At 46.1% G+C, this 26,794-nt stretch overlaps 1 protein-coding gene across 1 annotated transcript in view; it reads right to left on the bottom strand.

Annotated features, from left to right (window-relative positions):
• The window catches only part of ITIH5 (inter-alpha-trypsin inhibitor heavy chain 5), a 78,306-nt gene that overhangs the window by 15,408 nt on the left and 36,104 nt on the right, over positions 1 to 26,794 (bottom strand). Inside the window, exons 6-7 of the mRNA XM_049626780.1 lie at positions 18,331 to 18,500; positions 17,518 to 17,634 (exon numbers count right to left, since the gene is read on the bottom strand). Of these exons, the coding sequence (XP_049482737.1) occupies positions 17,518 to 17,634; positions 18,331 to 18,500 (287 nt within the window). The remainder of the gene's footprint in view (positions 1 to 17,517; positions 17,635 to 18,330; positions 18,501 to 26,794) is intronic.

Below are 26,794 nucleotides of genomic sequence, written 5' to 3' on the forward strand. Positions count from 1 at the left end.
CTGCACTCAAAATACTCGTGGGGTGCGTAATTACCCAGTCGTGATTGTTTGCTTCGTATCTGTGTCCCTTACTGTCTTGTAAGCTCTTGGTAGGGAGGTCCCATTCATCTCCATATCACCCCGTGGGCGGGAGAGTTCCCAACACATGGGGGGGGGGGGCATAGGTGGAAGTTCAGCAGAGACATGCATGCAGAAACATTTTATGAACCGTAAGACTAAAGGTATATATAGTTAATACCCTAAGAACTTAAAAGAGAATGCAAACATAGGGCCGCAGCGAGGTGAGAGGGCTTCATGGAGGAGGGGCAAGATGAGGGCAAAGGAAGTGGGTGGGCTGGAAGACTAGGAAGGGCATTCTGGAAAGCAGCGAGGACAAGTGAGCTGAATGAGTAAGTGGCAGAGAGAGGGAGAGGTGTGGAATACAAAATACTGTTGCCGATACAAACGAAGTCGGACAGACACCCCCCTTCATCTCTGGGACCCACAGAAAGAGAACACCGAGAAGGATGGGGTGTAGGACACACAGAGCTGACAGTGTTCGAGTAAAAATAAATCAGATAGTTACAATAACCAGATGTGGGTGGAGGGCCCTAAGTGTTGACACGGACGGTGTGAGGCAGGAAGCTGGCAGAGCTCAGACTCCTCACCCTTCCTTCCACGTAGAGCCAACGCCACCCCCAGCGTGCGCATCAGATGGCCCGGCAGTCTAGACCTCCGGGACGTCTGGAGGCCCACAGCTGCGCTGTGACGGGACAGCGGGCACTGTTGTCCCTGAGACAGCCCCGCTGGCCACCCGGCTGGAAGGCAGGCACCTGGACAAACTCGCACGCTCCCCAGAGCACGGAGCCGGCCGGGCGCCACAGGGCGCGGGTGTGGACAAGGGGCAGCTCCTGGGAACACCACGGCTTGTTCAGCAGCCAGCATCCTTAGGGATCCTTAAATAGTGCGCTGGAGACCTTGGCAGGGGCCCGCCCGGCTCCTCTGTGCCAATTCCCCTCCCCCGGCCCCTGATGGATACTCTGCTTTAGGAATAGTCACTCCAGCCTCTTCCCCCTCCTCCGCTTGACTCGGCGGCTACAGGTTTCTTGTGACCTTGTAAGGCCACAGCTGCAGCTCGCTTATCCTCACATGCACCCAGGGGAGGCGGGCTGGCGGGCTCGCACGGCCGGACGCCTTTCCAGTTGCCCGGGGACCGGCCGGACGGCCTCCCGCCCCTCGTCCCGGGAGGCCCGGATGGAAGCCGCCACCATCCTCTGCAGCCAGCTCCTTCCGTTAACTCTTTGCGGCCGCGGCCCCCCTCCCCGTGTGGCCGATGACCCCGGGAGCTCTGCATTCTTGGAGGGCTTGAAAGGCAGGAGGAAGGGGAGCGTCCAGAAAGAAGAGTGAGCGAGAGTGGACTTCAGCTGACATTTCTGCACGCTCTGTTTACAAGCCGAATGTGAACACAAACCTTGTCAGACCTTCCAAGAGTACAGTCCAGAGAACTAAGCACATTCCAGGAAGATCAGAGGAGGCCCAGAACGGCACAGAATTCGCAGTCCAAGCTTGCTTGAAGGCCTGAACTCCCCCGAAGGCAAAGCTGTGTCACGTGAGGGGCTGGCCTAAAACCCTTAAGAGACTGGAAGGTGACAAGGAAGACGACCTGTAGACGCTTCCAGTGCAGGTGGGCAGATGACGACGGTTCCCACCGGCGCCCCGGCACCCTTGCCAACTAGTGTGACCGACGGGAGAAGACACTGATATCCCAGCCTGCCGTGTTCCTTGGCCTTCTTCCCTGTCCCCAAAGCTCCACTCAGTGCCCTTGTGCCCTAGAGAGAAGCCTGTCTGCTCGAGACCAGTCACTCCAAACACAGCGCTGGGAGTGACGATGCCCTCACTGAACAGGTGACCACGGGACACCATGCAAATGTCTTCCCCGGAGATGTTTAAAATAAGCACATACGACGTGTGCACAGAGTTTCTGTGGAGGTTAACACAATCGGTGGCTGGGTCTGGTTAGCGAGGGAGGCTAACTGTCCGACACTGGACAGTTACACTGAGCCTTTGGGGTCCCGAGAACACTTCCAGGAAGCCACCATCGTCCACGTTTACTTTCTGGGACAAGGACAGGGCTTCTCTGTGAAGACGGGTTCAGGTCACTGTATCCAGCCACCAGGTGGTGAGCCTGCTGGGGAGGAATCAGGAAGTCTTGGGGAGAGGGGGCAGTTGGGAAGAGGCAGGAAAACCATACCCCTTGCGGAGGGAAAGAAACATAAGGAACAGCGGGGGATCTGGCTGCGGAAGAAAGCAGAGTTCTTAAAGAGGCCAGCCGGCAGCAGAGACAGCGGGCCAGCTCTGGGGCCGCGAATCAGTTCCTAGAGGCCCCAGCCCACGGACGACAGGCACCCGCACAGTCCCTGCAGACGCCGCTCTGCAAACGTCACCAGAACATTCCAGAGGGCTTTCGGACTGAAGAGAGATGAAAGGTGCACAGATACAACTAATAAAATAAAAGGATGTCTCTCTTACTGTCCAGGCAGTGAAGAAGTACCTTGGCCGGCAAGGTCATTAATGATGGCTTTGTATAATCCTAGCTATCTGGAACCACGATGGATGGGGACTGCTCTCCGCTTGAGCCTGTTTTATGGGGATGAATTCCTCTTCTTACACACTCTCCTTGGGTTAAAAGAAGGAAGACATATTTCCCTTGGAAACAATGCCTTAGAAGTTAATTCCAGCTCTGCCGTAGGGTTACCATTAAGTCTTTTAGTCCCTGTCCTTAAAGTTAAGTACCTTCGGGAACAAGGTGGATATAAATAACTACAAATAAAACTCTCTGCTTCAGATTCTCCATTCATTCAGTGTGGTTGGCTACGGTCCCCCTGTTCTAGTGGATCTTCAGGAAGGAAGCGATTACGGTACCCTCTGATGGCGTCTGTCGAACGGGCAGGACTGGGTCCCTGGAGTCGAGCACGCCGCCCCTCGGGAGGGGAGTGCCCAGGAGGCAGCTCTGCCCTGTGCACGTCGGGCCCTGTATTAAGCCAGGGCCAGCGATGGGAACGTCCTCTCCCCCTTCCCTACGAAACGGAACCCTAGCAGCTGCAGGCACTCGGCAGAACCCTCGAGGGGGTGAGCGTCCACCGGGCTAACTAACTACTGCGCCAAGAATGACCGTTCAGCATTTCACAAGCAGGGAAGCATCGTATGGTGAGACCCTCAGAGTGAAATGTCAGTGAGGCCGTGACAAACACAGCTGCCTGCCCCCTCCCAGCTACCACTGCCATCAGGGTTCCCGACGATGCCGCTTCTCTCAAATATTTCTGGGTCTGTGCCAGACCACACTCGACAGGAACTAGCGGACACAAACGGCTTTTGTACCACAAAGTCTGGGTTGTTGGGCGTAATACGAGGGGAGCCATGACATCATGGGCGAAATCCAAGTTCAAGGGTGTTAGATATTAGCCCTTGTATGTTTCCAGCAGAATGGTCACACTGTTCTCCTCAGCAGTGCCCTCACTTCCTCATACTGAGAAGTTTACCAAGACGTCAGCGTTTTTTCATTTTTCCACGTGGTCCTTTTCAATGAACCCAAGAGAAAAATCGCCTCCGATGAACAGCTTAAAATAATCCCGCAAAGAAGCATAAGCCCGCCTCACGTCTGAGTTGGGCCCCGAACAAAAATCAAGAACAGACACACACCAGGGAAACAGCCCTGTTTCTGAAAGAGAGTCCCCGGAAGTGGACAACGTCCACTATACACTGAGGCCGTGTGTCCGTCCGCCTTCTCCCTTCCCCAGGGGGGTCCATACAGGTAACGGGGGAGAAAGAGCAAAGCCAATTTATACTGTGCTCCTGTTAGCCTGCAGTCCTTCTTGACGCCAGCAGGGGGACGGCCTCATTGCCCACGGCGTCCCCTGGCAGTCCGTCCCCACAGTCATTCTACCATTCTACGCAAAAAAGTCTGTGACTCCAGCAACGTCTGCAACACCAGATCCCCACCGCAGCATTAAAGCGCGTGTCCAGGCCCGAAACGGGGGGAATGGATACGTCCACTCTCCCAGAATCTCTGTGCTCACGCCACAGGCTTCCACGCAGGACGCTGTCCCAAGTCTCCCTGGAGTCACGGTCACGGTTCAAGACCGCAGCAGCCCCAACGTGCCAACAGATGCTGCAGTCCATGGGGATCAGCTATGCTTCAGCGGGACTATTTCAAGACCGTGGTATTTCAAGATGACGAGAACTTAATCCACAAGAGGCAACAGAACCTTATATTTTTACACACTGCAAGTCTTCCAATAATTTAAAGGAAAGTTTTGAAATCTTATTGTGACTGACCCACCAAATTATCAGATTTTTTTTAAAATCCCAACTTCAGGAGCAAGGCAATAAATGGGGTGAGAGAGACTGTTTCTTCATAACATAATTCATGCTTATACCATTGTTACATTTAAAAACAAAAATCTAGCCACAGACTGGTTTCAGAGAAGAAACCAAAACATTAAAAAACAACATTACCCCACTGACTACGGTTAAGGCGCCTCAAGAGGTTCTGTACGCTCATAAAGGAAATCCGTGATAACACGATGCCTCTTGCCGCCTCTCTGCCACAGGATTTCCTAAAACGAACCTCATTAGATAATTTACATTTTAAAGTTATAAACTGTAATACAAGAACCAGAGGGTCGAAAAAAAGTGTCTCTCAGATTTGAGGAATCTTGTTGAAAGAAACTAAAACTATTTTTCTATTGGCTGAAATGTTCTTTATGGAAAGAGCAGAAACTAAGAAGTCTGCTTTATATAAATGGAAAACTTGGAATAGAAGTCATCACGCCTTCTAGTGCTTGAAACAACAGATGTTGGTGAGGATGCAGAGAAAGGGGAACCCTTTGGTGCTGTTGGTGGGAACGCAAACTGGTGCAGCGGCCCTGGAGAAGAGTATGGAAGTTCCGCAAAAAATTAAAAATAGAGCTACTCTAGGATCCAGCAATTGTACTAGTAGGTATTTACCCAAAGGATACAAAAATGCTGATTCGAAGGGGCACAGGCATCCCCGTGTTTACAACAGTGCCATCAACAATAGCCAAATTATGGAAAGAGCCCAAATGTCCATCATCTAATGAATGGATAAAGAAGATGGGGTTTATACACAATGGAATTTTACTCAGCAACCAAAAAGAATGAATACCTGCCATTTGCAACAACGTGGACGGAACTAGAGGTATTATGCTAAGCGAAATTAGTTAGTCAGAGAAAGATAAGTATCATATGATTTCACTCATATGTGGAATTTAAGAAACGACACAGATGAACATAGGGGAAGGGAAGGAAAAATAAGATAAAAGCAGAGAGGGAGACAAACCATAAGAGACTCTTAAATACAGAGAACAAATGAAGGGTTGCTGGAGGGGGCGCTGGGTTGGGGGATGGCTAAACGGGTGATGGGCATTAAGGAGGGCACTTGTTGGCATGAACACTGGATGTTATATGTAAGTGATGAATCATTAAATTCTACTCCTGAAACCATTACTATACTATATGTTAACTAGCTTGGATTAAAAAAAAAATTTTTTTTTAATGTTTTATTTATTTTTGAAAGAGAGAGAGAGACAGAGTGCAAGCGGGGGAGGGGCAGAGAGAGAGGGAGACACAGAATCCAAAGCAGGCTCCAGGCTCCGAGCTGACAGCACAGAGCCCGAGGCGGGGCTCGAACTCACGAACCGTGAGATCATGACCTGAGCTGAAGTCGACGCTTAACCGACTGAGCCACCCAGGCGCCCCTAACTAGCTTGGATTTAAATTAAAAATTTTTTTAAAGTTCAGTAAATGCTAAATACGAACTTGAAATTTCACCTAGAAGCAAATGTGGAAAACATTATTTCTTTGGTCTCTACGATGTAATGCTCATGCTAGAACGAAGAGAATATTTGAATTAAGCAAAAGCATAAGGTTCCTATATTTAAAAATGTATTGTGTTATGCTATATAATCTCCTTTACTGCTTGACTTCTCACTTCAAATGCTCTTTCAATGCAGTATTGCACTAGACTCCGTTAGATTACCTAATTACTTCTGTGTTTACCCAAGCTGTGTGAAACTATAAGATTGTGGTTATTTCATAGGTAGAGAAAGGCCCCTTTTTGGCCTAAATATCATTATTACTTCAGGCCTGGATCTAAGAGAAAATGATTGCTAAACACCAAATTCTGTCTAAATTCAGCCTTAACCAAAAAAAAAAAAAAAAAAAAAAAATCTGAATAGGTTTAGATATTAGAACATCTTTGTGATGTAAACATAACTACACTTCCCAAGTCTTTCGTGTTTGAATAACATTAATCTAACTTGAGAAGCAAATGGTCTCTCATGTTAATGCTCTGGCTAATGTTAAGATTCATCACCTAATGTTTTGACTCTTTTTGACAAATCTAGGAAACATTTGCCTAATAATGTCATTGTACATTCTTCTAAAAAGGCTCCCTGCCAACAGCATTAACATCTTTGATTCTGTAGACATTAATCACATCCATTTTTCACGCTCGATGTGTAACTAACTCAAGACTCAAAACAGATTATGTGTTCGCTCCTCTTTGCGTGGTGGATACTCGTCGGGATTTGTTCTCGTTGTCGATCCCTCACTCTGGCCAAGGATGGAGCTGAACCACTTCTATCTGTAGGCTCCTGCTCTAACAGGAAGTAAGAGATACTGACCATGAGATGTCCACCTCCATTTACACGTCTCCTTTGTAACTGGTGTCCTTCCATCCATGTTCTGACACACCTACCGACTGCCCTGAGTGAGTTCTTCGTCCCCAGGGCCTGGTCTAACTTCTTAAGTTTGCACTCCCCAACTGCGTATCTGGATTCTGGAGCCCTGTTTCGTTCTACAGAATCTCGTGGTGTCTGACTCACTGAGTGCCCTTTGACCCAGTCAGCTCTCTCCTGACGTGTCGGTTCTCATGCCCGTCGCCAGGGCATAGGTCCACCCTGTGCCACCTGCTATAAACCTCCAGGGATGTGCCTTGACGAGCATTTAGGAACCGAAAGGTTGGAGAGGCTGCGAAAAAGCCATGCTAAATATGGAATAGTGGAACGGCTAGCAAGTAACCACAACACAGCAGCACGTGTAGACGGTACGTACAAGAAGATATTCGGAGAAAGTGGAGTCACCCCCCCGCAGGCAGTGATGACGTCCCTGTGTCTCTTTCATCTTCCCACACCCTTGAAGACACCGTGAGACTGCAAAGCGAGATTCTGGTCGCAGGAAGGAATAGGTGAACTTCGCTGTCGGGGGTTGGGGAGGATCTTCGCTTTTCTTCTCAGTTTTGGTAACACTTATTCTTATTTGCAGAAGGAGACTGATCCTGGAGAGTTAGAGGGTCCAGAGCAGAGAAGGCAGGAGCTTCCTTCTGCCCCCTGCCCACTGCCGTCCTTCAAAGGAGCCAGCTTCACGCAACGGTCTCGGGCTCAAATCCCCACCTGCCTCCAAATGGCACGTTCGCTCTTGTCTCATGACTTTCTTCATGTTTTTCCTCAACCAGGAACTCACTCCCTCCCTTCCTGTCAAGAAAACTGCGTCCCATCTTCCAAGGACTACACTTCCTAGGTCACCTCTGTCACTCATCTTTTGTTGACTACTTCAAGCCCTTGCCCTTCCCTAAAGTTCTTTCCACTAAGCACTTGACGCGTTGGTTTGATTAACGTGGGATTGCTCCACCTTCTTTTCCCCAGCAAAATTCCCAGGTCCTTAATTAGAGGGACTTGAATGTGCTTCTCCAGCACACACGTTTGCTCTTGCCATTCATCACCCTCTGCTGGGCTCCTCTGGACCTTCCCACCCCACCGACTTGACTAACTTCTAGAAGACCTTAAGGCTCACTCGACTACCCCTGCTCCGAGAAGTCCATTACCCCCTTCTCCACTCCTAAGAAGACTTGACCGGCACTCGCTCTGTGCCATGACTGGACCACCGTATACCTCTGTCACAGGGAGCACTGTGCACACAACGTTCACGCAACTTTTCTTCTCCTCCGGACCTCCTGAGCGAAAAGGTTCTGTCGTACTTATCTTTGTATCCCCTGTGCCTCGCACCTCTGCCACAGCACGTGATCAATGTCTGTTTCATTCTCTGAGGATCTGGAGTCTGCAGTGGAAGCCAAGGTGGGACCCGGGGGCAGAGTCAGGCGTCCCGCAGGGGAGGGGGGAGCCCATGCTCTCGGGCAGGGGTGGCACTCCGGGACCTCACCCTGGCGCAGTTCCCCAGCCCGGGCGGGAAATCCCTGATAAGCATTTGTTATCTCATTTAGCTTGCATCTACAGGATTTATCTTGTTCCTTGTAGCAAAAGTTGCCTTTCGGGCCCCGTCTAGCCCTTTACGGACAGCCGGCTGATCCGACTGGAGAGACTTGAGTACACAAGTAGGACGCCAGCAAGGAGAGGCCAGGCTTTTTGGTGATACGAGGACCATGCTGTCAGATGCTGACCAGGAGGCCCACATCCTGAACAGATCATGCGGGAGAACTCACAGCTCTATACTGTTCATGTTTCCTTTGTAGGACGGCCACGTGGTGCCTTTATTCAGAGAGCCTCAAAACTCTTTAAATGTGACCTCATTTGGGTAAATCTTAAGTGCCTCCACAAAAAGGGTTTTAAATGGGTGCCTCTGATTTATTTAAAATTATCTATATTATCGTTGTTGAGAAGCAAAAAAAAAAAAAAGAAAAAGAAACAATCCCAAGTTTTCCTTGGTGCTAGGGGGAAAAATACTTTGCCCTCTGTCCATCATTTATTTCCTCATATTCTGAGTCAGAGTCACAAACACGTTTTCCCCACTGCCTTCTGTTCCCCGCCCGAAGTCCCAGATCTCTGTTTTGCAATGTGCTTCTGAAACACGCGTCTGCTGGTGGCCATGTCTGGGCGAGAGCAGCTCAGCAGATGAGAATAAATCCTACCAACCGGAATGATCTCTAGCCATTCCAGTCAGTCACCCCTGTAGACCAGGGGTCAGCAAAGGATGGCCTGGGGGCCAAACCCAGACTGGTGCCTGTTTTCTGATAAGCAAGGCTTCTCTGCAGACTGCCAATGGCCGCCTTTGTGCCACAAGAGCACAGCTGAGTAGTAAGATGGGGACCGCCGAGCCTGCAAAGCTTACGTACGATATTTACTATCCGTCGTCATAGAAAGTCTGTCGACCTTGGTTCCAGGAAACCAGAAAGGGGGAAGCTGGACATTTTTGTTATTAGCTGGACCCATGTTTTCAGATGCTTACAACAAGGTCTGCAAGAGTACCCAAACCTTCCATCATCCATTTGTATTCTGATGGCAGCCATATAGTGCCTATCTCTGAGACCCTCCAGATTTCCTAGACATGATCTCATTTGGCCCACTGGCATCTTTCCTCTTCAGAACTCCTTCATTTGTTCAGGGAGCTCCAACCAGGTCACTGCTCCCTGAGGCCCTTCTGGGTTCTGCTGGCCTTGCCCACACTCTTCCCAGCCGCTCAGTGAACCTCAGGCCGCCCTTCCTTTGATCCCCATCACATAAAAGCTACTTTCGGGGTGCCTGGGTGGCTCCGTCAGTTGAGCATCTGACTCTTGGTTTCAGCTCAGGTCACGATCTCATGAATCGTGAGTTCGAGCCCTACATCACTGACAGCTTCAGAGCCTGCTTGGGATTCTGTATCTCCCTCTCTCTTTGCCTGTCCCCCGCTCGCTCGCTCTCTCTCAAAAATAAACATTTTTTTTTAAAAAAGCTAATTTCTCAGTATCTTTTTTTCCAGCATCTTCTCTTTCAAACTGTGACAGATTGACATGTTCTTGAAGAGGACGGCTGGAAGGAAGGTCACGACATCACTGGACCTCCCAGTCACAAACCTTCTCCTCTCTATACCCCCGCTGTCTCCATGCCCGCACTCGGCCTGTCCAGCCCCAATCCGAAACGGAAAGAAGTCTGCATCCCTGTACGTGCCCATGGTGTGCTTCGAGTTGAATAATAAATCACTCGTAGTTAATTCTGTGCAGCAGGGCAAAGCAGCTCCATTCGTGTTTCATGGCGCCAGCTGCCGGCCGAAGCCTCCCAGGGCAGCTGGCATCCGTGTGCACTCACCCGCGACGGGCAGCGTTCCGCATCACGTCGCTTGGCGGTAAGAACAGGTAGAGCCTGGAAGCTGGAAAGGCGGTCCAGTGTTATGGTCCATGTCTAACGGCACAGTGAAGAATGATATGGGGAAGAGCTTCCGAGTGGGAGAGACTGGGCTTGACGCTGAACTTCTCGACTTCTAACTTCCTGTATTTCAGCACAGTGAAGTCACCTCCCTGCCCCTCACCTTCTCATTTGCAAAAAGGGAATAACAACGTCTCTCTCATTGGATTGCTGAAAGAGTCGATGAAAAAAAATGTATGTAAACCACTTAAGAGTGCTTGGTATATACTAGTCACTCAGTGGTACCTACTGTGACTTAAAAGAGCATGCTGCATTTAATGTGCACGTGCTGGTATGCTTTTCAGCAAAAATCATTACCTACTATGTGGGAATATGTACTCTAATGATCAAAAGTAGGATGGTTCCCGAATCCATGGAGACAGGCTATATGCACATAAAATGTCCACACAGCTCCTGGAAGCAAAATTCCAGACGTGAAGACGAAACTGCTTTCCTGGAGCCTGAAGGGAGCCAATGAATAAGGCACAAGCAACATTCACATTTCCCCTCATTTTAATTTGGCAGTTACAGAGAGGGAACATTATGCTTGTTCTTTACCCTCCAAAATTGTTTACTAAATGAACTGGTCAAAGAGGGGCGCCTGGGTGGCTCAGTCGGTTAAGCATCCGACTCTTGATCTCAGCTCAGGTCATGAGCTCATGGTTCATGGGATCGAGCTCCACGTCGAACTCTGTGCTGACAGCATGGAGCCTGCTTGGAATTCTCTCTCTCTTTCTCTCTCTCTCCCCCTCCCTCCCCACCCTTCCCCTGCTCATTTATTCATTCTCTCTCTCTCTCTCAAAATAAATAAATAGACTTTTTAAAAAATGGAGAAAGGAAGACAAACTTCCAAAAGCTACATGGAAATCTAGGGTTGGCACAGAATGGCACAGATTATGGGAACGAGTCTGTAGAAAGTTATAGCAAGAAAGACATCTGGTAAATGATGCATCAGCCAACTGCTCGGTTGCCAGATAGAGTCCGTTAGCCAAGTTCCTAATTATGAAGGCGAAAGTAGATCCAGTTATATAGATTAGGGAAAGGAAAGAGAGGAACATGTAAATCTTGGTCAAGGAAAAATGAATTTCATGGAAATACATTCCCCTTAATGTTCCCAAGGACATGTATGTTTGCTAGTTCCAGTGCTTTAAGCATGAAATTTGTAACGAGAAAAAGGTCTACGCTGATCACATTTTCTGAGGCTCTTGTGAGCTCTTCCCACGAAGAGGTTTTATAAGTTGAAACGGAGAGGCAGAACTCTCGCCTACCCTAATACCAGACCTGTCTGTCGACAGATTCACCAAAGCACACGGGATAGAAAACAGAGCCAAGTCCGGTGCCAGCAGCCTGGGGGAGGCTCCGTAGCTGTTCCCCAGCCAGTTAGGTCCTGGCCTCCAGACTCACATCCCCACTGGGATGATGACCAGAACCAGAAAGTGCCAGGTGCGCACGGCTACGTGCACTTCCCAGGCACTGACGAGCCCGTTAGCAAGAATACGTTTCAAGGTCAGATGATCCTATGATTTCTATACATCAACTGTTCAAATGACAATGATTAAATACCGACTCTGTGTCCTTATTGTGATGAGTAACGTGAAATACTTCAGGCCCATCAAAGATGAGGGGAGCCAAGAACCTCCAGCCTTACAGTGACTGATTCTTCACAGGATCCAAGTGGACCTGTGACAAATGTCTGACGTTGCCAAGCCTGTTGACACATCATGAAAGCCCCGTGCTTGGAATAATTTTCCTCTTCACCAGTGGACATGATATTGTGTTCGAGACTCTGCAAACAGGCATCTAAGCTTTTCACTCACTGCTGTGGCCTTTGAGAGCTGCTAAAATAGCCAGCAGTTTTCGAAACACTCTGAGGCGGCAATGGGCTTTAGGAATTGTCTAGAAGCTTCTGACATGTGTTTGGCTGGTCTAGGGTGGTTCTCCTGGAAAGAGGCCACGCTGGAGCTCAGAAGCCAGCAGAGCACATGCCAGATTTTCAGTGCCCAGAAGTGATGGAATTTTAATATCCAGGAATGAGGGAGGAGGGGAGGCTGGCTCCCGTGTGACGTCCACACTGCTCTTGCAACAGTGTGTGGACATCCCTCCTGCTGCAACACGGGTCCTGAAATGTCAACCTGCGCTCACCTTGCAGCCACGTGCCCTTCCACTGTTGCATGTGAGAGCGATGCCCAAGCACACGGCTAACCTGCACCAGGACACCGCACCATCGTGGTGGTGTTCACGGGCTGAGAGTCAGACCTGGCTTTGGAGCCCGGCCCCGCCACGTACTAGCTGAGTTATCTCCCATTGCAAAGCCTCGGTTTCTCCATCATTAAAATGGGGATGACAGCCAAATTCTTACAAAGATTAAATATCCTCTTATCCAATAATTCACGTAATACCTTTAGCATAATGCTCTGCATGTCGAAAATGCTCCGTGCTCTATTTTAGAAGTGCCCAAATTATTTTATCGCTCATGGTAAGTCTAGGAGACCCTGACTTAGTTCATTAGTTTTCTCTGAACGATTTGGGGCAGGATTTGTCTTTCTGGGGGTTATTTAGTTAGGAGGTTCTTGATCGTTCTCCCATCAGAAGTGGAAGAAGACACTGCGCCCAGGAACGGACTGGGTTTGAGGTTAAACCCTGATGTGACTCAAGCAGCTAAAGACAGGAGTCCTTCAAGCTACCGGGGCTTTGGGGTAACCGATGACCTTCGTCAATACTGGCCACGCATTTTACCATTTTGGCGTTCCTTAATATTTACTGGGACATAACTTAAATATTATAATTGTGCTGAATTCTACCAATGCATACTACGGATGCTGTCACTGTAAGTAATTTACGTTATTTTGACAACATGAAGATAAAAACAGCATTTTGTAATTTGCATTTTCTTAGTTACTAGTACACTGGGCTCTTTTTTCATACTCTTACTGAATCTTATTTCTTTTCTGAAAACCGTTTCATCTTCTCTGCCCATGTCTCATGTAGGATGAATATTAACCGATCTGGAATAGCTCTGCTATATTAAAGGCAAACTTCTCTTTGCCGCATATGTTTTCCCAGCCTTCTGCTCGCTTTCATTCTATTTCCACGGAAAACAAAAGTTTAACATTTTTATATAGCTAAAGTGATTGGCTTTTTCCTTTTGTAATTATTCCCATTGCTTTTAGGCTTAGAAGGTCTTTCCCAATTTCAGAACTCGTTCAATATGCGCCCATATTTCCTTACTTATTTTTGGGTGTGGTTCATTGGTTGGTCTTCGCTGCTTAATCCGTTTGGAATTCTTACTTGGGCAACAGTCGTAAATATTAATAAACTGGTAGGGCCTTTCTAGAAAATGTGTTTTTAATATCTGTACAAGCCACAAATTAGTTAGTATTCCTTACCCCATTAATTCCACTTCTAAGAATCTAGATTACTTAAGAAAACGATTGGCACGTGGTCAAGGATTTCTACAAGAAGACAGTCAGTCATCCCAGGGCTGTTTACAATGGCTTAAAAGTGGAAATAACTCAAAAATCTCTCACGGGTGGTGTGAGTGAGTAAATGTCTTCAGCTGCACCCTCCAACACTGTGACCACTAGTCACACGTGCCTACTTATATTTCAATGTATTAAAATTCAATAAGATAAAAAAATGCAGCTGCTCAAGTTGCATTAGTCACATTTCAAGTGGTAATAGCCACATGTGGCTAGTGGCTACCACACTGGAGACAGCACAGGTACAGAACATTCCCATTCTCATAGAAGTTTCTATTGAGCAGTGCTGCCATTAAAGTCAGCTTTTTATGGAATAGCTAATAGTATCAGATGTATCCCTAATATGAGGGTAAGTAAAAATACCAAAATACAAAAAATTTGGTGGGAACACAGATTCGGAGGGGTTGCAGTAATTTTTTTATTTAAGATTTTTAAGTTTATTTGTGAGAGAGCACAGCGGGGCAGGGGCAGAGAGGGGGAGAGAGGGAGAATCCCAAACTGTCAAGCGCAGAGCCCAATGTGGGGATCGAATTCATGACCCGTGAGATCATGACCTGAGCCAGAATCAAGAGTGGAACGCTAAACTGACTAAGCCACCCAGGAATTTTAATTACCAACATCTTCGTCAAGTTATATATTTTTCCCCCAGAGGAAACCCAAACCCCGGCCTCATGAAGGTCATTGTGTTAAAGAAAAAATAATTAAGAAAAATGAAGACTTATGGGTGCATAGGAAGTTGACGACATACACAGGGAAACCTAGTTCATGGCACCTACTCAGTAACTTAACTGTTAATTTTTCCCAAATCGAAATGGGACTTCCCAGACTGGGTCAAATACAAGATGTAATTAACACTATATTCTGTGGCCAACAGCGGTCCCCAAAGAAGCCATGATTATCCATCTGTCAGCACCTGTATTCCAGCCAAAAAGTCACAAAAACAACAATGGCACTTAAGAACCTGGAGTATATAAAGAATATTCAGTAAATATGGAAAGGCTGTGAGGCCTATCAAACACCTCTCAAAAATCAGCCAGTACCGAAGGACATTTCACGTACGTGTGATTAATCACTTTGGGAAATACTGCCTGTAGAGAAAACCTACAGCGAATCTGTACCCAACTCTCCCACTGAAAACAACTAAAAAAAACAAACTACAAAATGAAAAAAATTTTAAACCAAAACGGTATCGAAACAGCGAGAAAAAATGATCTGCGAAAAGATGAAAATTTCAAGAGGTGGGCTCAGCATTTGGGATCACTTTTATCTAAGGGATGTCTGTCAAGGCCAAAGAAGTATCTGAGAGGCTGAGCATCATGTTAGTTGCTTAGAGGGTCAGAAGTCAAAGTCCAGAGCCCACCAGGGATAGGTGCTCAGGGAAAACCTCCATATTTTGTACCAAACAGAAATAAATCAGTCTTGAGAGGACTGTGAGCCATCTGGGCCACCCAGGAAAACCCCAGGCCCTGAAAACGGACTAAAACAATCCCAGATTTAATCCCCCAGCTACCTTACAGAAACACCCCAAACTTTCTCTAGCAGAAAAGATCATCATCCAAGGCTTTAAACTATTTCTATAAACAAATGTTTAAAATGATGTTCGTCATGCAATCAAAAATGACCAGTCACACAAGAAGAGAAGAGAAACAGTAAGAACAGCTCCTCCGGGCCTCAAGTTTGGGATTATCAGACACGGACTTTAAAATAAGTATGTTTATGGTACTTGAAAAAATCAAAAATGTTATTACAAACTTTGCAAAATAACTGAATATTCTAAAAAGTGGCAGATTGGAAAAAGAACCAAATGGAAATTCTAGAAGTAAAAAACGCAGTAACTGAAATAACAGGATAGACAAGTTTAACAGCATACTGGACATAACTGAAAAGAGAATTTGTAAACTTGAATAGCTTTGGAATGAAGTATGGAAAGGCAAAAGTTGGAATAAATAGAAGAGATCATGGGAAGCAGAATATGGAGTGATTTTCTAACACTGGAATCCTAGAAGGAAAAGGAAAAGTGACCCAAAGCAATTCCAGAAATAATGGCTGAGGATTGTTCCACGAATCCACAAATTCATGAAGTCCTAGGAACCTCAGGCAGGAAAAATAAGAAGTCTACATCTGAAATCATTATACTCAAACTACAGAAAACTTAAAGAGGAAAATCTTAAAAGCAGTTGGCAATAGAAGATCACCTTTAGGGGAATAACAGTTAGTAAGACTCCTGACTTTTCAACAACAACAATGAAAGCCAGAAGACAATGGGATCGATCTCCCAGGGACTGAAAGAAAATCACTACCAACCTACAATTCCATTCCTTTCAAAATATCCTTAAATACTGAGAGTGCAAAAGATAATTTTCAGACAAACAAAAACTAAGAGAATTCTTTACTGGCAGACCCACATTTAAGAAGATACCACGGAGTGTTCTTCAAGCAAAAGGAAAGTTAATCCCAGATGGAAGGTCAAAGATGCAAAAGGAAGGAAAAGCAATCACGTGGAGGAGGCAGCGGGTTGAATTCTGGACAAGAATGGGGCGTTGAAGAACTATCCAGAACCGATTTACAGGGTGAAGTTATCTTGCCCCTATACTAGTTGAAATTATATCTGGCAATCTTCTGAAAGAAAAAGAGTTCAACCTTATTTTTGCATGGGATCTCTTTTTTACTATTTTGGAGTGGAGAAAAATCAGATGCCATGAAGAAAAAAAAATCAACAGATTTTACTACATGACTTTTTAAACGCAGATGGCCAAAGAAACAACTTACAAAGTCGTAACTGAGAGAAAATATTTACAACAGCTGATCAGCTAAGATCAGGTTCCACTGCATGTGGAGTGGGATCAAGAGGTGAAGCAGAGGATTCTTTTGAGGTCTGAGGTACTATTTCACTCATTAAACCACATATTTTTAATTGCTAAAAACAGATCATGAATTAAGAAAGAAAAGCTAAGCGAACTAAGTGCTTGATGAATGTCGAGTTATTATTGGCTCTGGCAGCCAGTAGCTTTTTGTTTTCTGTTATGGGAGTTGACACTAGATTATAAATGCAAGTTTCTGATATTTATGACACCAGAGCAACATGAGGAATAGCCTTTTCCAGTGGGTGAAAAAGAACAATTGAATACTTGTATTTTTAGTATAATTTATAAATTTATAAAATTTATAATATTTAATATTTCATGTACCTTAATGTCCCTCCTATCCCTAGAACTTTAACATTCATCCTCAACACTATAAGAATATCGCTCCTGGGGCACCTGGGTGGCTCAGTCAGTTAAGCATCCAACGCTTGATTTCAGCTCAGGTCATGATCTCACCGTTTCACGGGTTTGAGCCCCACATCGGGCTCTGTGCTGAGAGTGCGAAGCCTGCTTGGGATTCTCCCCCTCTCTCTGCCCTTCCCCACTTGCATGGTCTCTGTCTCTCTCGAAATAAATAAATAAACTTAAGAAAAACATAGTATCACTCCTGAATTACTGAGACAGAAGTCCTTTGTTCTGAGGATAGGTCAAGGGGGCCGCCAAGGACTCTATTCTATTGCTCTTCAAAGGACATCACTACCGGACAGAACGACTCCGTCGACGATGGTGCTGTGAATTCCTGTCCCGCTCACATTATATACTCTGCCAGTTCCCTTTATTTCAAAGTATTTCTATAGCATATGTCTCTGCTCTCTTAAAACTGCCATCCTGAAAGGATAACGTCAACGGCTTAACTGAAGCAGTTCGGGAATGTTCTCTGTAGGCAAGAAGAGCTGGATGGCAGAGCGGATATTTGGCATCCCCTGCGCTTTATTCACAGAGAACGTCATGGCTCCAGGCACAGGTGAGAAAGCCCAAAACTGGCGGCTGGCGGCCACTCACCTGCCGGAGTTTGGTTCCCACCATGGAGGCACTGCTGTCCAGCACAAATACCACGTTCTTGGGTAAAGGAGGCAGGTCTTTGGGGGCAAAGTAGTGCACAAAATAGCCATTTAGAACCTGGTGGAGGGAAGAGAAGGTCGAGATGGTAGTACCCAGAACGGGCAGGCAGACGAGCTAAAACGGCCAGTCTCCATAACTTCTAAAAGTCAGAGCATGAAACAGCTTCCACACCCCCAGCAAAAGTATCTACTGACCCCTCCGGGAGACCCAACTGCCGATTTAATCTGCATACGGTTAATATCAGCCCTTAGAAACTTCCCGACGATGCTGACTAGCTCAATTTCTATTACCCACCCCCTTATGACCCCTGGCCCCTTGGAATTCCTGCTTCCTTCAGTATCTGGTTTTTACAAGTTGAGACGTCAAAGTTGTCTGCATTCTGGACGCGTGCAAATACATTTTAATATTCCCGCCCTGTCTCTGGAGCAATAAAACCTAAAGGGAAATGAGCCATTGCACCAGGCTCTCAATTAAAATTGAAGACGAACTAAAATTCTAACTTCATCTAAAACACGGCAGGGAAAATTATATTACAGATTTCATTTGCTCTCCAGATTACTGAAGCAGGAAATAGATAGCCTCAGCCTCCAGGAAGGGAACACCCTAGTCCCCTCGGAGACCTATTCTAGGGTAAAACAAATTTCTAAGAACCAGAGAGCTCTCCCTCCCTTAGGTAAGAACTGGAATCCCTCGTCCTGAGTCTAACGACAAGTATAAGCAACTGACAGGAAATGGTAACGATGAACCCATTACCTGGATGTCCCCAATGCTCTGCTCCCTGTTGACATCATACCTAACGATGAAATCTCCCAAAATGCCATTCTGGGCAATCTTGGCTTGTTGTACCACGCTAGGCTTAAAAATGATTTTGGCAAAAGTATCATTTTGGTTGATAACAGTGGAAGGAGGCAGCTCAGAATCACCTGCAAATAAGACACAAACATAAAGAATAACTGAACCTACCAGTATTTTTCTGAAGAGAAGCTGGGCTGTTTTCAATAGACACAGAGGGTTAGAGTTTATTTTATTGCGAGGTTTACTTTCCATATGAACTTCACAGACTTCATACTGATAATATGTCACCGTGTAAGAGAGGTTAGATATGTCACCTCTATGCCTTCTTTTTCAACTTTTACGTGAACTGTGTAACATACGAAAGCAGGGAGAACAGTAAAATAAACCTCCGTGTACCCTTTATCCAACTTCAACAATTATCCACCTCGTACCAATTTTTTTTACCCGTTTTCACGAATCCCCTCACCATCTTTTGCTAGAATATTTTAAAACAAATCCCAGACATCATATTTCATCTGTAGCTACTTCGGTATGCATCTCTCATCACAAGTAACCAAACCAATGTTCAGTGCCGTATCATCCTGAAATACTCCATCTGTATTGAAGTTTTTGTGATTCTCTAGAACGTGTCTTGGTAGGGCTGAGTTGTTTGAATCCAGATCAAAAACAGACCACACATCACACTGGGTTTATGTTTCTTAAGTCTTTTTTAATCTACAAATATCCCCTCCCCCTGCCTTTCTTCGAATGCTACGTAACTGCGTTGTGAAACACTCGTCATCCGTCTTATGGAATTTCTCACATTCTGCATTTCGTGATTATTTGCTTGTCTTGTCTTTTAACTTGCTCCTCGATTCCCCTAGTTTCCAGCCTTAGCTCGCATTCTAACATCTGGGGGAGCTAGAAAAAATACCAATATCCAGGCCAAGAGCTCATTTAATTGGTCTGGGACGCAGCCTAGGCATCAAGACTTTAAAATTCCCCATGTGAGTCTGACGCGCAGTCAAGGTTGAGAACCCCAGCTCCATCCTCCGTATTGTCCTGTGTTCCGGTAGGAAAGTTAGAGGCTTGGTTAGGCTCAGGTCAGGACTGCTGACAAGAACACTTCACAGGTGATGCTGAGTACTTACCGCTTTTTCAAATCAGAAGTATACAGTATCTACTTGTCTACCTTCAGTCGTAGTAAGAAAGATGGCGGGCGCCCATATGGTCAATCGGACCCCCATTATCAAGCTCCTCATCCATCTTTCACTTCATAGTTTTACCAGTCACTGACGAGGTTCGTCTGGGTCCGCTATTTAATCCGAGTTGCAAAAGGGCGGGGTCTAGTCCTGCCATGCCTTCCATATGGGAATCTTCCACAAAAAACACCTTTCTCACACCAATCTTTTAGCTGCCCTAACATACCGTGTGTCCAGAAAGTTTATGGCTCTTTTCAAAGAGCCAATGTTTTCCCCAGCATAAATCTTTACATATAAATTAGAATTACAGCAAGATACATAAATGGATTTTAAATGATTTATGAAAAATAACTGGGATGACAGATTAAGTACAGCCCATGTTTTACCCCTGACCTTCATTTTCTCTTAAAACAGAGAATTATTTTGCAGACTACTCACCTTTATAAATCCAAACACCACCATGTCTATGTGCTTAGCAATGGAAATTCAAATTTTTTAGCTCTGCATGCACCGAGGGGAACATAAAAATAAAATGGAGAATATAGGAACATCAGTGTACATGGAGACTTCATCCGGATACTGAATCAAAGCCAGGCTCACAACTGCTGCAAAGCATCTGATTGTTTTTTTTTAAATCTATTCAAGTTGATACCGTAGAGTGAGCTGACCAGCCATCTCCCATCGCTAATTAACAAAATAAAAAAGGAAACAAGGCATAATTTGCCCATGGTAATTTGTATTTAAAAATAAACTTCCTTCTGCTAAGCGTTTATTAGACATTTAAGTCAAAGGAAGTTTAAACATTTCCTGCAACAGAACAGAACGTTATTTTTCAGGAACAGTTTAGGTGTAACTTGAACAGGAACCACTGGGAAGAACTGATTCTTGCATTATTTGCACCCATCAAGGGCAGGAGTTTCGGGTGTGACCAGAAAGGCAGAAAATAGGAGATTTCATTCTTACAGGAGGCAGTTGTAGGAAAGACACGCTTCCAACAGACCTGCTCATCTGCAGAAGGAGCTGGAAATGTCAACCGCACGTTTCCAGTTCACCAACACGGTCCAAGGCACCTGAGCACCACTAAAGACGAGGAAGGAAACAAAGGCTGCAAATGGAAAGGTACTTGACACGGAAGGAAAACGCACGCTCTTCAGAGTGGATCTCACATTGGTGATCACTGGTAAAGCACCAAGAGTGAGAGGCCTGGTAACACAGCTGAGCACTTGGAATCCTGAACGAGTCAGAAGGACCTGCTTCTGATACTGGCTCTACCTCTTATGACCCATGAGACTTTGGGCAAGTCACTGAGCCTTGGTGATCTCGTCCGAAAAATGGATTCATGGTCTACCAAACACACACTACTGAAAAGATTAAGTGATGTAATAGAGAGCAGTCCTTCCTTAGCCCCACCCTTATCCACATTCCAAGATCCCAGGGGATGCCTGAAACCCTGGATAGTACTGAACCCTGTATACACTATGCTTTTTTCCTGTACATACATATCTACCATCAAGTTTAATTTATAAATCAGGCACAGTAAGTGACTAACAACAATAGCAAATAATAAAATAGAACAATTACAGCAATAGCCTGTAATAAAAGCTATGTGAATGTGGGTCTCTCTCTCTCTCTCAAAGCATCTTCTGGGGCTGCACTCTTCTTCTTGGGATGATGTGGGATGATTAAGTGCCTCCATGATGAGATGAAGCGAGGTGAACGACACAGGCACGTGACTTAGCGCGAGGCCAGTACTGACCTTCTGACCACATGTCGGAAGGAGAAGCATCTGCTCTCAGGACCGTGGGTGACCGTGGACAACCGTGACTGAGGGAAACGAAATCATGGAGAAGGGAGGGGGGCTACTGTACTTAGACCCTTCTGACTCATGGTAAGCAGTCACGCTCGCTAATGTTATTATAAGCCTTAAAAATACACAAAACAGAATAAGGGAACTAAATGCAAGACAATACAACAGATTGAACTTGGGATACTGCATGCAACAAAAAGGAGAGAGCCGCTGTGATTTACAACATCTCACAGTCATTCTGAGTGGAAACAGAAGACACAGAAAGAGGATACTCTCCACGCTTCCATCTACGTAAAGCTCAAGACCAGCACAGTGTGTCCGCGGCAACTGACGCGGGACAGTGGTTAAGAATGGTCGAGACCCCTGGGGGACAAGCACCTACGGGGAAAGAGTGCGGGAAATCCTTTGCGGTGGTGAAAATACTCTATGTCTTGGCCCGGAAGTAGTTGTAGTACGGGTGTACACACATATGAAGATTCACCCCTGAGATTTATACGCTTTGCTCTACGTGTAACCCCAATTTAAAAAAACCCAAACCCGCTGGGAGTTGGGTAGCAGAATAGACTGAACAAGCATTCCCTAGCATGCAGCGGAACGGCATCATTGGCCAAACGGACCCTATCTGTTCTTCTCCTTAGGATAAGTCTGTTAGTGTAGGCATTTATATGGGGATTAGGTGTATTCAGAGTAATTCCAGCTGGCAGAATTAGGACCGGGGCAGGGTTGCTGGGAAGCAGGCTCTGCGCAGTATGAGGAAGCTCTAGGAAAGATGCCCCGTGGGCAGAGGAGGCAGCTTTCACAGCCCATCTCACTGGAAGGGTTCCCGCAAACCCTGCATGCATCAACCACCCGCAGGGACCGGGCAGCGCAGTGCTCATGACACGGCCTGGGGCAGCAGCATCACCGGTGAACTTGCCAGAAACACAAACTCTTGGGCCCATCTGGAGACTCTCAATCAGAAACTCTGGAGGTGGGACCCAGAAAGCTGTATTTTCAGAAGCCTGGCAGGTGACTCTGTTCCCGCACAGAGACAATGGTCACGTGCCTTTTGGTGTATGTAATTGGGCGGCGTTAGATTATCTCCAACTTTCAAATTCTACATTAGAATTGACCCTCGTTATCCTACCAGCATGTACCTACTTTTCCTCGCTTCAAATCTCTCTCACTCCAATGCTCCTTACAATGCTCTGAATTAATACCATTCATGGTTGAACGAAAGCACTGAGGATTCAAAAGTATAATTTCTCCCTTCATAATTCATTTGACTAGGCTCTTTGATGGAAGCCATGAGAAAGATAGTGTATTATTATTTTGGTTTCTTAATGACCTCCGATGTTTGTTAGTTCGTGATGAAAATTCATGAGATTCCTCTAAATGGGCTTATTTTTTATGCCCCAAGAGTGGGTTGATTCCCACTTTGGTCACTCACCACGAAACCTAACTCCCGAGGCTGATTTCCACCCATTGAGTATCAGACAGTCCATGTGACCCAATGAATTTTCCACTAACTATCAAAATTTTAAAAAAAAAAGAAAAGTTTGCTGGGAAAAATCCCAGAGCAACAACTCTAGGAAATAAAGTCGTCTTTTTTATTAGAGAAGCGAAAAGCCTTTTAATCAATGAGGTTAATATAGGCTGCCCCACAGTGACTGACCAACATCCCAAACCAGAGCACCGCTGAGATTTTCCTTATGTGCATTGTGGCCCGTACTGCTGACGGCCACAAAACAGCTCCCGAGCACAATGAGCTTTATGAGCAGGGCCCTGGGCGGTCACGGCATGTGCTCTAAAGATAATGAAGAATACAAGGGAAGAGGCTGGGAGCAGACCAAAAGAGTGAGACTCTGACCTACTTTTCTAATGAGAACCCACATGTCTTTTCCTCCTCTTGGTTTTCTCTCCTTCGTGCCCACTTGGTTGGGGGGAGAGAATGTAGCGCGATGACCGCTCTGATTTGGACGAAGCCGGGTCTCCTAATGGCATCTTCCCGTTTCAATGCAAGCATCAGAGCTCGTGAGCGAGGCGGCCTTCTGTGGCCCACCGGGGCCTCCAGTACCTCCCCGGGAAGGTTCACCGACCACTCCCTCTCCACCCACTCTTCCGCCACCCGCAGGTCACCAGTGTCCCCGGGATGTGCTCTTTTTTCCAGACCCCGGTATTTTCGAACAAGATGCATGTTCTTTTAGAAGCCACATACTACTGAGGAAAGTGGACTCTAGGGTCTGACAGACTCCCGGCGACTGACTTGAAGCTCTGAGCCTTAGCTCTACCTCCGTTTGACGTGAGTAAATCCACATCATAGCATCGTTGTCGGAACTAAGTGAGATCACATATATAAGGCACCAAGCACGGTGCCTGGCACATAGTAGGTACTCAATACGTATCAGCCTCCAGCCTCTGCCCCTTTCTGAAGTAGCTTCTTATACTCTCTGTCTGGGATGAAAGGCAACTCATGAGGAAAAAAAAATACTCTTTTTAACACACAGTTTACGTTTTTGCGGTGACAGGCTTCTCCACACAACTGAGAGCTTAGTAAAAACGAAATAATCATTATTTGGAGCAGAAAAGAGAAATCATAATGAACGTTCATAATAGGGAGCTCAAGAATGTCTGGAGACAGAACAATCTTTATAAAGCATAAGGGAGCCGGTAGTTTCCCAAGAGCCCCCTGAAATTATACACAGAATTTGGCATGAGAGTATACATGGATGGATTTTTTCTGGACACAGGGCCCAAAGCCTTCTTTCGCGAGACTCTCCAAGGAGTCTACGTAAGGTTAAGAATCATACACGCAAGGGCCATTAAGTAGTCCTCCTGCTGATTCTAGCTTGTAAGGACAAAGCACTTCATACATTTTAGAGAATGAAACGGATGTTCTCCGTTTTGTCCCGGAGCATGGATGTTATTCACAAATAAACATTCTCCTCCCAGACAACCACACGGGGGAAAACGGAAGTCAGCTGCTATGTAAAATGTCTAAAGGTGCAAAGATTTAGGAGCAAAGAACCACAGTCAAGGACATCAGCTGAAAGCCATGCCCGTTTGGGTCAGCGGGCAGAGGGGTTTCCTGCCTCTTTCCTGTGGCCCGCGGGCTTGCTACTGAGAAACACGGCAGACACCTGGTGCTTTACAAAAGGATTTCCAAACAAACACCGCCTGCTCATTTCCCCCCGGGGAAAGGGCTAAACTATCTACACTTGTTATTGTAACCTGCTCACCTGGACCCCAGTGGGGAGATTTCTTCAACAGAGGGCAGTCCAAAATATTGTGACTAATTGGGCAACCACCCTTTGATGGTAGCAATACAGACAAAATTCAAGAAAGCTGGCGGAGCATTCGGAGAGAAGGTGATGAGGTTGTAAGGCCCAGCACGCTGGCCAGAGTTCATAATGCTGCACCACGTGGCTGAGGACAGTCAATCTTAAAAGAGTTCTCACCACAAGAAAAAAAAACTCCTTAAGTGGGTGGTGATGGACGCCAACTAGAGTTATTGCCGTGATCACTTTGCAACATGTACAGATATAGAATCATCACACTGTACGCCTGAAACTAATATAATGTTGTGTGTGAATTACACCTCAATTAAAAATACATATTGGCGAGGTCTCGGGGGGAAAGCGGTAAAGTTGCGTTGATCAAGATGCGTAGGAATTTGGTTCAATGCCTTCATAAGTCCCCTATTATCATTTTCTTATGGGAAGGGAGTTTTGTCCCCTATCCTGATAATAGGTATTTTATACCCTTTTGGAAAACAGCATCATATAGACATGACAGCAACATGCAACATAAAATACTAATGCAAATTTATAGTTGGAAGAGTTCAAATTCAACTCCATCGCTTGACATTTGAGTGGCACTTGCCCAAATTTCTTAGAAAATTTGCCTTCTTCACTACTTCCCCGACGCTCTTTCTTCCTAAAATAGTACATTCCTGAGCCTCAGTTTTCCCCGTGTGACTGACTTCCTCAGAGAAACGACGTGGGAAACAAGTCAACTACCTCACACATTCTACACGCAGTTAGCCCGCAAAGCATGTGTTATCTCTTCCTGGTATCGTTTTGTGTCCATGGAAGGCCTCAAACACCAGCCACGCTAAGTATAGATGGAAAGCCTACCAAAAGCGGTGCCACAGCAACAAAGATCCAGAGATTTCTGTTAAATCCCTCTACACTGTTCTCTTGCACACAGGAGGAACACGGCCCAATCACTGGGAAAGCCTTCATGGCATCTCCTAGATTCAACCTGACAAAAGGGTTGTTATTATTCAAAATTGACAACTCTATATACCATTAGGGTGACTCCTACCCAAAACAAACAAACAAACAAACAAACAAACAAACAGAAAATAACAAGTGCTGGTGAGGATGTGGAAAAATCGGAACACTTGTGCACCATGACTGGGACTGCAAAATGGCATAGCCCTATGGAAGACAGCATGGAGGTGCCTCAAAAAATTAAAACTAGAAATACAATACAGTCCAGTAATTCCACTTTGGGGTATCTACCCAATAAAAATGAAAGCAGGATCTCGAAGATCCTGTACGCTATGTTTATAGCAGCACTATTCACATTAACGAAGAGTGGAATCAACCCAGGGACCTCCAACAAAACGTGGTCTGTATACACAATGGAATATTTTTCAGACATGGAAAGGAAGGAAATCCTATTTTTGCCACAATACGGATGAACCTGGAGGACATCACGTAAGTGAAATAAGCCAGGCGCAAAAAGACAAATACGGACTGTGTGATGCCACTACATGAGGTATCTAAGATTGGCCAAACTCCCAGAGACGGAAAGGAGAATGGTAGTTTCCAGGGATTTGGGGCACGGCGGGGCAGGGGGTGGGCAATGGGGAGATGCTGTTGAATGGATACAGAGTTTCAGTTCGGGAAGCTAAAAACGATTGGCTTGCCGATTGGCTTGGAGATTGGCTGCACAGCAATGTCAGTAAATTCAACACTGCTCAACTGTTCGCCTGGAAATGGTGAAGATGGTGAATTTAACGTGCGCTTGTTACCACAATTGAAAACTTTCTTAAGTTTTAAAAATTACCAGCTGTAAGTTCGGCAAGGGCCGTGACAAGATCTTAGATGTTTCTAGGTTCCGGGCATCTGGCACAGCTGCCAGGAACACGGTGAGAACTCAGGACAGGCTTGTGGAACATTTAACACGGAGACGACTCAACATATCGGCACGTGGTTGCGCAGACGAAAAGGGGAGACGTTCAAGAAATCCATCGTGGGAGCGTTCTGGTGGGTGGGGCAGGTGCTCTCAGTAACCCAGGTCCCACGCCACAGGCACATCTCTGGCTTCAGCCACAGCTAGAGCGGACAGTGCCTACGCCTGGACCACATTCCACCTCACACACCGGAGAAGAAGGAAGAAGGAAGGAGGAAGGAGGAAGGAGGAAGGAGGAAGGAGGAAGGAGGAA

This window comes from Panthera uncia, chromosome B4, assembly GCF_023721935.1.
Source record: "Panthera uncia isolate 11264 chromosome B4, Puncia_PCG_1.0, whole genome shotgun sequence".
NCBI classification, from domain to species: Eukaryota; Metazoa; Chordata; class Mammalia; order Carnivora; family Felidae; genus Panthera; species Panthera uncia.